Below are 13,467 nucleotides of genomic sequence, written 5' to 3' on the forward strand. Positions count from 1 at the left end.
TTTTACTAACTTGTGTTGAATTTATAGGTTGAATATAATCATCAGGATAAAATCATTTAACTGCATTTAAAGGTTGAAATCATTTAACTGGAATGAACGTCGATCTTTGCTTTGATTCCTTTACTATCATTTCAATAAAATTTTAACTGTGAAATAATGTACTGTATAGTTGTGGCAACAGGTACATTGGACAGACAAAGAACGCGACGTGTACTCTGTGTGTGTCGGGAAACCTTCTTTTCACAGACGAGAGAGCCAAACTACCGATCGTGCATCTTCGGTGTTTTTTTTTTTGTTCATTGTAAATGTGTTGATAAAAGGATACTAATGGTCAATTAGGTTAGGTTAGCTACATTATAAATACTTTAAAAGCATTGTTGGACGGTTGATTTGGTTAGGATAGCTACATTAAAGATACGGAAAAAGAAGAGCGAGCATGAACTTCGGGGAACTTGGGGTTTCGGCTCTCTCGTGTGTGAGTTGTAGGCCTCCCGCGTGTGTCGGAGCGCGGGTCGGCGCGGCGGCGAGTGACGGTCGCGCTGAATGTCCGCAGGTGCAGCGACTGGCGCAGTATGAGCAGTACTTCCAGGCGCTGCTCTCGGAGACCCGCCATGACAGCCCCGACCACGAGGACCTGTCCCGGGCCAAGGCGAAAGTTAAGCAGGTGAGTCGGCGTGCGTGGCTTTACTACACCATATCCTTCATTTACAGCCAGAGGCGGACAGAGGAATTCCTTTGCCCCGGTGGGATTGGCCGGGAGGGGAGGGGGGGTGGTTGTTAAAAAAAATAAGTAAATAAATAAACTTAAAATTTGTGTATTAAAAAACTCTCACGACGACAACAAGGGGGTTTCGAAATTAGTCACTTCCTGTGTAGCTTGTTTCAGGTCTTTTTGACATCTCAACCTGCAAAACTAAATGTGACACCTACCGCCTTCGCAGAAATATCGCACATATTTTTTTTCATAATTCTGGTAAAAGGGGGATAGGTTTATATTCTTCTTAATTTTTCCCCTCACCCTAAATCCGCCACAGTTTACAAAATTATTTTTTTTTTTCATTTTTTATGATATAAAATTCAATTAATATTATATTTATTGGAGTAAATTTGACTTTCTTCCTGTAACGTTTTTTTATGTTCTGCGGGCATATGTGGATCATATGTTATCATTATCCAGATATATTTATATCTTGAGATATTTTTTTCATTAATAGGGGCATTAATTTATTTACTACTAATATTTATTATAATTGTGGGACGTTGCGACGATGGGAGAAAGTTATCCTGGGAGAGATTAACAGCTACTCTCCAGGTCGTAAAAATCACGGCCGAGCGAGTGAGCGAGCGAGTGGCCACCAGCCAAGCGAGTGGCAGTTGCAGTGGCAGTGAAACTCAGCTTGTCACTCAGAGGCGATTCCGCATTAGACTTTCATGCAGCAATCATTGAAGGCGAGGCGAAACATTCCTTTCAACAGTTTTCTAAGACACGACAATTTTCTGTATTTTCATTTGCAAAATTTTACTTACCGAAAGCACAATGTCGACATAAATATTTTGACAATTGTTATGGCATAAAAAAATTTTGAAACATGCATTGCGTCTTTCCTTTCCTTAATAATCTATTCGTTGTTTTTTTTCTTAATCTATTTTCCAAAGACCAGTAAACATAGCGATTGCATCAGTGATATTAGTAGCCAGAGAGTAAACTGTCTAGCTAGCAGTGAGAAAAGTACCCTGGTGATCTGCGTTTTCTTTTTTGTAAGCAGCGAGTGTGTTCGTGTGTGTTGGCTGGCGAGTAGCGCAGTTCACGTTCTGTGTGCAGCACTGTAGTCGCGAGGCCGTGGCTCGTGTTCTGTGACCGGCACTGTACCGTGCTGACCGCGTGCTATCGCGGTCCGCGCGTGCTGACGCATGCGCAGTGCGGCGCTTTTGTTCCTTTTCCTTTGCCTCGTGGCGGAATGCTGCGTCATGGCTGCGTCTCCTGTGTTAGAGGTGGAGTGCGTGTGGGTCTGAGTACAAGCAAGCTGCACTTCAGCCATTGCCAGGAACCGTCTCAAATTATACACTAAAATATTTCAAATTTAAATTTAATGTAAAATTCCAATTTTCTTTTTTCCATGAAAATAAATATGTAGAATTTTTATAATTTTATTAGGATATTTTAAGGTTAAAAATACTTAATTATTCTACATGCTACTTTACAGTTATTTCAGCAGCTGGTGTAGTTCTCTTTAGTGTAAATTCTTAGAACATGTAGAACTTTTTGTTTACCCGTAAATAAGTCCATCCTTTTTACACTTTTAAGAGGTTGACTTACCTAAGTATTCTTATTATATTTTCGAGGCAATTTTCGTTTTCTTTACGGTGCACCTCATACAATCATGAAACATCGCCTCATATTAAAAATAAACACAGAACTTGTTGGTCTATATTATTCGTTACTTCCGTTGCGACTTTGCCTGAGGCATTGGGAGAGTACACGTTCGAATTAAGTTAGTCCGTTTTCGAATTGGCAAAGTTTGTTAACAAAATGGTTACGTGACCCAATTTTGTGATAACGATGACGTATTTTAAAAAAAAAAAGTTTTACGTATTTTGTATTTAACAAAACTTAACAAAATTACGTAATTAGCGTACAAAGTTACGTATTCGTCATGTTGATGTTATCCTTCATAGTATAAATATTTGTTAATAACTTGTGTTGAATTTATAGGTTGAATATAATAATATAAATTCGATTTATGCTTTGATTCCTTTCCTATTTTTTAATATAATTTTAACGGTAAAATAATATACTATATAGTGATGTATTTTTTTTGTGTAGGTAAGTTGTGGCAATAGATATATTGGACAAAACTGTGAACAATTTTTCATTTACATGTAAGTTGTTTTAATACTAACGAAAAACTATACTGGGTTGTTATAGTCAAGTTGAAGATGAATTCATACAAATTGGGAAGTACCAAATCGTACAACATTGTCTGTAAACGGATTTTTTTTTATTAGCGTGAATTCAGTAAGGAATGTATAGAACCTTTTTATCACAAAGTCGCTGCACTTTCGTGCTAAAAGGTCCTTAAAAAATTGGTTGTCTGTAAAGTCGGTTTAGGGACGATAGTTTAACGTGACAACGTCATAACAAAACATTGATGAAATGATTGCATACTTATATGAATAAATAAAATAAAATTATTTTTATTGTATTATCACTATTTTGTATGGATACAAAGAAGGAGTGAAATGAAATCTACAATTTAATTAATAAATTTACTTTTATTTGCACTCATTAATTCAAATATGTTTATTACTTTAACGAACAGATTATTTTAACTATAACTTTCATACATGTTTGCTATTTAACTTCTTCCAATCTGTGTTATTCTGTTAAGGATAGGACGATGATAGGAAAAGTAGGAAACGAATGGGAGTGTTTTAAGTTTAATGTGCCTCGAAAAAGTCAAATTGATGGTTGTTCCAATCGAGTGTAAGAGAGAGATAGATGCGGCGCAAGCGTACAATGAGCGTAACGGGACACCGCGTTACGGGACAATGTGCGTAACGGGACACTTTTTAGTGCGTGCAGCCGGCGTTCATCGATTTATTAGACGCTGTCACGTCAAAAGGAGGTGTTCGGAGACAGTTGTGGACTTAGCAGGCATCTCTGTTTGTTGACTCTATGGGTGTATATTGTATTTATTTTCCGGTGGCACGAGTGTCGAGCGGAGTAAAGGTCCAGTGGCTACGTGACGTCCGGGTTGTTGACGAGGTAGGGTTAGCCTCCAGCTGTTTGCTCCGTGATGCACAGTTTGCACAGACACGCACATGCGGGCTGTGTCATGCGACCAGCTGAGTTCGCCCCGGGCCTGGTCGCGGTCGCCATGGTAACTGCGCACATCAAAAAACAAAATCTGCATTCAGTAGGAGGAAGTCATTCCGTCGGGGGAAAAAAAAAATTCTTGCAAGGATCCTGGATTTGAATTCGACAAGGCTCGTGTGGAAAACAACGGTCTAAAAATATCGGGTAGGTGTTGTGAGAACACGCCACTGGCATTGTTATTCCAGAATTACAAGACTTACAAGTAATCATATACAAGACACAAGAAACAAGCGTATTTGTGTTTGTGTTTATACTACATGTACATTTGTATGCAGGTTTTATATTTTAAAAACAGTTCATCCTAACCTTTTTTTGTGTGTGTTTTGTACCTATGATCCTTCAATTTTCTCTTTTCGTGGCAAACAGTGCTGTGCAATGGGTCATGCTCTTAATTCTTCAGAAATCCAAAATTAAAAGACACGCAACTTCAAAATAGCCAATACTGTTGATTAGAGTTTAGACAAATTTAACTTAATTAAACCATAAACTGCTGCTTCTTTGAAAATAAGGAAATCCAGATAATCATGAACAGATAAAGTATTGTATAACTTCCTTATTTTGTATCCTATATGCAAAAACAGTGCGTGGTTAGTCTATTATAAAGCGAGGTTTGACAATGCTATGACTGTACTTACTGATGTCACAAACCAATAGATAATATAGGTCATGACACGGTTGGTCTTATCAAAGCAATACGAACACATACTGGATAAAATGTGTGTGTTATGTAGGGAGACAGGGGGAAGGTGGATCAGATATTGTTGGATTACTCAGCCAATTTCTGTACTTTTACAAAAGATTCCTTTGGAAATCAGTGACCAAGGAATAGTTTGTAATACTACAGGAACTACATGGCAACTTTGTACAGCAGATGACCTTGTTTTTTTCATTTATGAAATACGTTTTTCGAGATAGTACTGAATATTTCTTACGTAAATTGATGCATAATTTATATAGTTTAACGTTGTTTCATTCAAGAATATTATTTTTAAACTATGGAAAATATGATCGAACATTCATAGTTTGACTTTATTTTGTTGTAAACTGCGTATTGTGTGCGCAGTTAATGCTGTAAAGCTATTCAGGGAACGGTTTACAAATAACTTTTAACTATGGAGGTACTGGAACAACACCATGCATACATACCCGGGTAAGAATCCGAACCCAGTATTACTGCGAACACTATTTTGTCATGATACAGTCGTTTTCATGCAAATGTACAAACATTTGTAATTTTGCATGAATAGTTATGTTCCATTTACAAAAAAAAACGCAGTGCGTCCATGAAACTTGCACGAGAGTTGCGCTAGGATGTTTTCCCGCGCTGACCTGGCGTGTGGATGCAGACATCGCTTTATGCTGTTTTTCCACGCAAACGCCTAGTTTCACAAGGCGTCAATTCTACGCGGGGAGAACAAAAGAATCGCCCACAGCCTCGGCTTTATAAAATGGGCGTCCACCTTTTTGCATGCTAACAGCCCGTAACTACGTCCGAAGGCTCTCGCTGCTCAGTATTATCGTCGGCCTGCCTTCTTTGTGCCCGGAGTCCGTCACTGTGCCCACCACGCCAGGACACACGCCACGCCTGTACACGCCAAGCATGGACCGTCTTGCATCTTCATCTTCTTGCGCTTCGGTTTGAGAATTATTAGCCTGCGTGTCTATGAGCTTACCTACGTATTTTAATTTTCGATGTTAAGGGGCCCACCTCGTCAGGGGTGTATGTGTGTTCAGTGAGGCGGGATAAAAGGGTGACGCTCGCTGGTGCTTCTAGCGCGGTGTCGCCTCTAAGCGCAAGGCTCTGAACTGCCGCGCTGTCTTCTAGTTGTCACAGGATAACTGTGAAATTTGAGCGGTGACCGTAACCTTATATTGCGGGGAAATTAAGATAAAGGTGTAATGCAAGTCCTTTAAGTGCTTTCAAGAATCTGTATTGGTTGTTTTACGACTAAAAATTACTCTGAAAACATGCTATTTTAGCCATTTTAACTCTTCTAAAACTACAGTTTAAAAACTTAATCCGAAATCAAAAGTAGTTTTCGGCCCTCAGCCAACTCTTACAAATGCTTTTCGTAAGCAGACCCCACTCAGATATCTCGAGTAGTTTTGAAATCGCGTTGTTTTTTCTGGAGCTCTGCACATCGTATGTGTGGCCGGGTAGGTGGAGCCCTCAAAATCCTAGCTCTCGGTGTACGGCATTGGGTAGGATTAATTTTGTGAAAATGGAACGGAAGTCTACGAACGGAAATGTGTCATAGAGTTGGCGGACCCACGTGTAGAACATAAACTCAGTGTATAGTCGCTTTCGTAAACATCAGGGGACATCACCAAAAAACGTATTGGTGTGCCAAAGGATATATAGTGAAACTACTCTGGAATATATTTGGTATAATGCAATAGTCATAGTAAAAAGTAATCACGGGGTTTTGAAATACCCACTAGGCTTACTAGCAAAGCGGTGGAGCGCGCACTTGGTAACCTCAAAGAGCGAAGTTAAATATCGTCACTGTATTTTTTTCTTTTTTTTTAAATAATTTATAATCTAGTGTTGAATCAGCTCAATGAGGTTAAGGCCGGATTGTAAGAAGTTTTTATGAATGATTTCAGTCGTTTGAGCAAAAACAAATATACAATCATAATTAATGTTATAATATGTGTTTTAAAATGATTCAGGTTAATATTTTAGTAATGTCATAGAAGTATAACTTGTAATGCGTGAGGAAACTTTATATATTAACGGGTTCGTGAATTTTTAACAAGTTATGCAGTATTTTAAAACAATTCCTTGTCGAAAATCAAGTCCAAGCCGGGGTTTTATCGGATCGTTTCTAATAGTTTAAAATTTCATGTTGTTTCGTGCTGCTATCTGTGCATGGTGATGGCAAGCAACGTTTACGTTCAGGGAGCGAATTCTAGCGGCGGGCGCAGGAAGTATGTGTGCGATTCGCATCCAGAAATGTTGCTACTTGAAAAGCGAATATTTTATATGTCAGTTTATTTATCACCTTCGGTATTATTCTAAAGAATACTACGTTATATTTTGCGTCCGAGTTTCGTATTATATTTTATTTGCAACATGAACAACGTGGGAACACATGAGTTTGTTTAGATGTTAATACATCACTGGCGAGTACTAAAAGACTGGCTGGCATTTTTTAAAAATGTCTATGTGTACTTGTTGAATTTGTAAGAAACCATGGATTCTCAAAAACACTTAGTATTAATTTCAAAGTTAATGACTTGTAATTTGAGTATTTTCTTAAATCTGTTTTTTTTGCGCTAGTTAGTTTTATTTTTGGATCATTATAAATTTTATGGCAATAATTAAATTTCTATAGCCAAATAGAAGCTAATCATTTAACGCAGGAATTGTATGCTTAGGTTAATAAAATATTCTGAGACCAATACGAACTTTAAAATGATAATAAAAAAATTCTGAATCCAATGGATTTGAAACGATATGTTTTGAGTTACGATAGTGTTGTTCAGGTGGTGCGAGATATTCGTTTCATTGCATGCTAATTGTATCGTACATTACTGTATATATACATTGTAAAACATTATCCGGTACATTATCCGTGAATACTGCCGCTACGTTAGCGAAGTAAATCCTCAGTGTATGAGGCAGCAGAACACCGTATCTGCCGCCGCCGTGTGGCAGTGATAACCGTATGTGGCCCACTAGGCATGGTGAAGGGGGAGGGGTAAGCGTTATCAGCCGTGTTTAATGGCGCTGGTTTTTTTTTTCATCGTCGGGAGGTGTCAGTCAGCATCCCGCGTCGTAGGCGAAGGCAGGTGCGAGAGAGAGAATACAGGTGAGTGAGGGGGAAAGGGATAGGGTAGGGGAAGAAGAGGAAGATGGGGAGCTGCTATGGACCAGCTAGGCGACGTTTTGACAACGGTTCCTTACCATCAGCAATCACACAATACTTAGTAAATGGAACTAACTGGAATAATGTAAAATTACAAGATATTTGCAAATTTTGTACATTTACATGAAAACAGGAGTATCGCTAGAAAAAAATGTTCGCTGTAATTCTAGGTTTGGATACTTGCATTTATGCTTTGTGATGTCCCGTACCCACATTAGGTTATTAGCAAACCGTTCCTTGAATAGCTTTCAAGTATTAACTGCGCACATTAATAAGCACAATATAACAAAGATAGGCCAATTGTTTAAAATACTACTATATTTTACATGGGTTGAAAAAAATTCAATTTGAATGAAAAATGAATTAATATATAAATTTATGCGGCAATTTTCTTAAGAAATCCTTAATATCTCGAGAAACTTATTTCAAATATGCAAAAAATAACCATAGCAAAGTTACGTATTTTTCTCGTAGTATTACAAACTAATTATTGGCAACTACGGTTTATTTCATGTAAATAAATGATTTTAAAATATCTGTAATTTTACATGAATATTTGTGTTCCGTTAAATTAAAAAAAAAAATGTAAGCTATTCTTTCAGTAGTCGCCAGTGATGTGTAATATTTAACCTCGGTAACGAGCAAATTCATGTTATCATGTTGCAAATAAACTTATAAACCGAAACTCATACACGAAATTTAACGTAGAATTCTTTAACATAATGGCGAGTGCGATAAATGTTAGGAAATTGTGTTTTCAAATAAATTTCACTATTTTTCGTTGCCGGAGCATCTACGTCGAACTATCGAATCATTCGATTTGCAGTATATAATACCAAACTTTATAATGAAACGGCACCGATAAAAGCGAAAAAAAAAAAAAAAAAAAATTTAAAAAAAAAATTCTCAACCCCAGCTTTGGGCACTGATTTTCGACATGGAATTTTTAACAAAATATTGCTAATCGTGTAAAAATTCATTTGCGAGCTTTGGTTCGCGCCATGTGCCACAGATGGCAGCACATTACCTTTCCTTGACTTCCGTCGCATATTTACGTAATTACTGCCGCCGAATGCCGTGTACCGAGAGCCGAGATGTTACAACTTGGAGTAATTGCTGCACGCCGATGTGTCGTCTCGGAAGGCGGAGCTGGCCGGTCATAAATGATTTGAATGAAGTCGTGATAGCGAGACGTACTGCGCATGGATGTTGTTCGAGTCGAGTCAGGTGGCGACGCCACGGCGCCACGGCGCCACGGCGCCGGTAGAGACACGCGTCTCCCTCGTGGCGGATGGTGCAACTACGCGCCGTCACTGTTTGCGCGCGGCGTGGGCTGGCTCCTGGCTGGTGGCGTGTCTGTCGCTAACCGCAGCCCTCCAGGAAGCCGCGTTGTGTTGCGCGACGTGTGACGCTATCTGTTGGGCGGGCACATAACTACTAGCAAAAAAATACAACCTGGATCCAAAGTTTTAGGTGTTTATTTATATATATGTCTACCACTAGGGGAGTCCTCACCAAAAATTCATCTTTATTAAAATAGGAAAGTACATGGAATAATGAAAAACAATAATGTATATACATGGCCGGAAGGGCTTCAGGGCGACAAAGTTATTTATTTACACATATGTACAAAGATTGAGCTCGACGGTCCGTCCCTGGGGCTCTGCTATAATGCTAATTTAACTACTATACCACTAATTGCTTAGTAAAAGAGATTCAAGCTGTGCGGGAAAAAAATTTGCTATTTTGTAATTTAAAAAAGTACGTTATATACCTATAAATTATAATGAGATGTAAAATTTATGGTATGCCACACCATCAAATAACGTGGCTACCAAGATAAAGTAAATCAATTTTCACTGGTTTGTTTGCTTGATAGCTTATACGTTACCTCTCACAATCAGCATAGCCGTGTTAGTAATATATTATGAAAACTACCATCTAGCGGATGGGCCTAAAACTACTTCAGAAAGCTAGGTCTCAGTCCCGGCAATTAGATTTTCTCCCTCATGGCTTCTTACGCTTGGAACTCGGGTGGGACTAACCATACAATAATACGCCCCTAGATTTAGATCTTCTCTTGTGTTAAGGGTGTCCAGATGCTGGTATTTCAGAGAAGTTGACATTACTTTGGGTTCTACTTAAAATATTGGAAAAGACATGGGAAATTCCCAGTGGTGGTAATTTGAGAAGAAAATGTCATTATCCAGTGTTTGACAGCATTCCCCCCCCCCTCCTCCCTTGATAGTATTTTATTGCAAGGTTCTGTTTAAAATAGACCCGCTTTGAGGGTGAAGGAGACTGGATTATCTTTATTTTGTTCAGAAAATCGCAAAATAAGTCAATGTTTCAATAGACAGGTAAATGTGTATTTTTGGTAATGTAAAGTCAAGGAAAAGTTAGGGAGATTTTAATACAGATTTTGGTGGACACTGTGTGTTTTTATACAAAAAAATAAACATAATTAATTAGGAGTGGTTCCCAAGCATTTGTTTTCCCGTGTAGGAAAACAAAGTCAAAGAATCTACAGTTTATCGCGGTTAATTATATTACTACAACTAATGTTGGATAATGAAAAGGTGTAAAAGACTATTTGCATAATCTAAAGTGTATTTTTTTTCCTGGTGGCTGAGATTCGAGGCTCGTAACGAAACCGAATTGATGTCCTTCACTTAAGTCTTGTCTCGTCGGCAGGACGGGTTAGCATTTTCTTGACAGGTACAAGGATCACTTATATTTTAAAGAGAGAAATAGGAATTTCAAAGTACCATCTTGCTTTTAACAGCTTTTAGGCCACACCAATTGTTTATCGCTTATTTTTCAAAATTTGTCTTCGTTAAAGCTTAGTTTATAACTCAGTGGAATGCCTGAAGTCAATAGTGTTAGACTGTTACAAATATATCCCTGTAAAGTTATTGGTGTTAAGTAAAAAAATTTATTTTTGGTAATGACTACAGGTGTGACAACCGTTAGTATACACTGTGTTATGGTCTTAATCTCTTAATACTGGATCTCTGCCATAACGAAATGGAAAATTTTCACCATTATTCGTGATGGTATACAAACTATTGAAACTACATGGTGTCTATCGATTCCCACACTCCTCCTTAACGATAGTGTAGTGTGTACGTGCTAAACCACCGCAGGCGAACGAATAAGTGTTGCTGATTTGATTGTTTTTTTTTTTAATATCTGGTGGAAACAATATTGTTGGGAACATTGGGTTTGATTCCAACCATAGGTTAACTTCAGTTTTTTTTTTTTTTTAATTTTAATGAATAAAGCCTTTCTTACAAAACATGTTCTCTATATGTGGAGCTGAGAACAAAAACGAGTTATGTAAAAATTCTGAAAGCACAATTTTCATAAACAAAGTAGGTAAACCGTTAAAGGCAAAAACCAGGCAAGTACTACAATGAACCTGTGGCACTATCTATACAGGATGCACGTAACATACTTGCAAAGTGACAATGCGCAATGCTAGACTTCAATAGCCATTTACTCGAAATGCGTATTCCGTAACTTACCTGGTTTTTGTTCTCAGCCCCTCATATGTTAAACATAGTCAATATCATCCAAGGAAAGACACTAAAGGCTAGTCAGCAAATTTAGACGAATGATATCGTCTCTAATGACCATAATTAACATTTTTGTGATTTAGTTGAAGGGTTCATCACATTAAAAAGCACTAAACAATATTTATTACTTGAATTGTAGTTCCGTGTATTCTTTTGGTTGGTAAAAATACTGGTACTACGTCAAAACGTAGCTTGCCTCTGATGTTTTTAACGTTTGGAGAACAGTCATGCTACTCATAAAAACCCTGATGAAACAGCATATTTATTATTGATCGTTGTGCTATACTATCAGCCGGGTAAGCCATTTTCCGAGCTTACGTTAGTATTTCGTCAAAGAACGTAAGATTAGTTACGGAGCTTGATCTCGCTCTGAATGTCTTATCCCTCTCACGTGGTCAGCTAAGGTATCGGAATGGTTTCGTCCCGTGAACAAGAGTACGTAACACCAGAGAAAGCTGTTGGCTTTATGGCTTTGTCTGACGCGTAGCCGACTAAAATGCTTTTTTTTTTCCGGGAAGAACATGAAAATACAATTAGATGCGGGAGGGGATGGGGTTGTAAAAAAACTGGGGCGTGAAGGACGCTGATCTAATCCCAGTTAGCTCGTGTTTGTTGCTTCGCTGTGGCAAGAAGGCCGGTTCTTAATACCTTCCTTCCCCTTCGTTCGCCTTCGTACTTCATCCAGACGCACTGTTCGCGGTTGACCTTGACATTCTACGATCCTCGTGAAACGCCAGTTGAATTACGTAGTCGAAGCACGAGCATCGACGCGTAGCCTACCAACTATAAGTATTCTCAATGCCGATAAATTGTAGCGTTTAAAATGAGCAACGCAAAATTTGCACATGCTTTGCATCGTAGTGGTGTTAAATATGTGTGAGGTAGGGTTCCATTGGTCACGCGACAGGCGCAAGAAGTAACGAACGAGGTTTGTTTTATTTGCCGTCTCTTATTCGCCCTACGAGTTGTAATAGTTAGGGACAAATGACTCCGCAGGAGTTGTAAGAGATAGGGACAAATGAACATGAGTCAGAGTGAGTTGGTAACTCTCACGTAGGCGAAGAGAACGACTTCATGATTTTTTTTTAATCTGGCACAAAAGCAGACGTCTTAAAAATAACGATTGCGAATAAAGATTCGTCTGAGGGTGTAAGTGCTTTAACAATACCTAATATGATGGGCGCATATACAGGAGGAGCGGGGACAGGGGAGCCCGGTCCCCCTGGAATTAGGAAGCTCCTAACTGTGGAGGCCCGCTGGCTCTCTGGTCCGCTTGCGCTTGCAAAATGGTGACAATGAAACATTATAAACATAACGTCAAAACTATATTTTATGGAAAACTTTCTGTATATTCTTTTTTTTTTTTTTTTGCTTATTGCATGCATTTAGGTTTAAATAAGAGAATAATACGATTTAAAAGCACCGAATCCAGAGATGGCGTGTCACAAAACTATCGGTCTACGTGGGCCGCCCTTGCGAATCCTACAGGTTTGCGCCCCTGCCTAACACCGTACCACAAATGTGGGAATTTTAGTGAGATTAGCTTCGCATGACCGTAGTGATTAGGTAAAAAAAATTAACAAAAATACTTTATTGAAATATAAAATATAAATAATACACGATGAACAATAAATATATTATTTATTGTTCTGAAAATCACAATAATCTGGACATTACGAACAGATTGTTCCGACCTACGGCTAGCTTTCTCACGGCCCCCTCCCACATATTCACCCTATCAGGGTAGAGTGGGAGAAATTTCAAGTTCGATTTATTTACATTCCAGAGAATAATTTAAACAGGACTGTTAGGGATCACTCACTCCCTCTTGTTTGATCGGGACTGTCCATCAAGAGGACCGTAAGTGTCAAGTTTCAAAACTTATCTCATGACTCCCGCTTGTAGAAGAGTAGGGATGCAGTTGCCTCGCAGTCGCAGTGAATGTCCCGCTCACCCGCGCCTAGCGTAGTTCTAGGCGCAATATAACTCCGAGCTTGAGCTACGTCACCCATGAGGAGTAGGGACTGCAACACGTGTGGGGGGTCGGGTGGATGAGGAGGGGGTATAAGCAGATACGGCGACCTTGCACATCAGGTAGAGAAAAGTAGAAAACATTGACCACTTACCACTGACGTTCCAA

At 38.8% G+C, this 13,467-nt stretch overlaps 1 protein-coding gene across 6 annotated transcripts in view; it reads left to right on the forward strand.

Annotated features, from left to right (window-relative positions):
- Positions 1-13,467, forward strand: part of LOC134542613 (rho GTPase-activating protein 20-like) — a 927,095-nt gene that overhangs the window by 831,992 nt on the left and 81,636 nt on the right. For all 6 annotated transcript variants that reach the window (XM_063386995.1, XM_063387000.1, XM_063386996.1 and 3 more), the window contains one exon: positions 554-664. In XM_063386995.1, the coding sequence (XP_063243065.1) occupies positions 554-664 (111 nt within the window). The remainder of the gene's footprint in view (positions 1-553; positions 665-13,467) is intronic.

Source organism: Bacillus rossius, assembly GCF_032445375.1.
Source record: "Bacillus rossius redtenbacheri isolate Brsri chromosome 9 unlocalized genomic scaffold, Brsri_v3 Brsri_v3_scf9_1, whole genome shotgun sequence".
NCBI lineage: Eukaryota > Metazoa > Arthropoda > Insecta > Phasmatodea > Bacillidae > Bacillus > Bacillus rossius.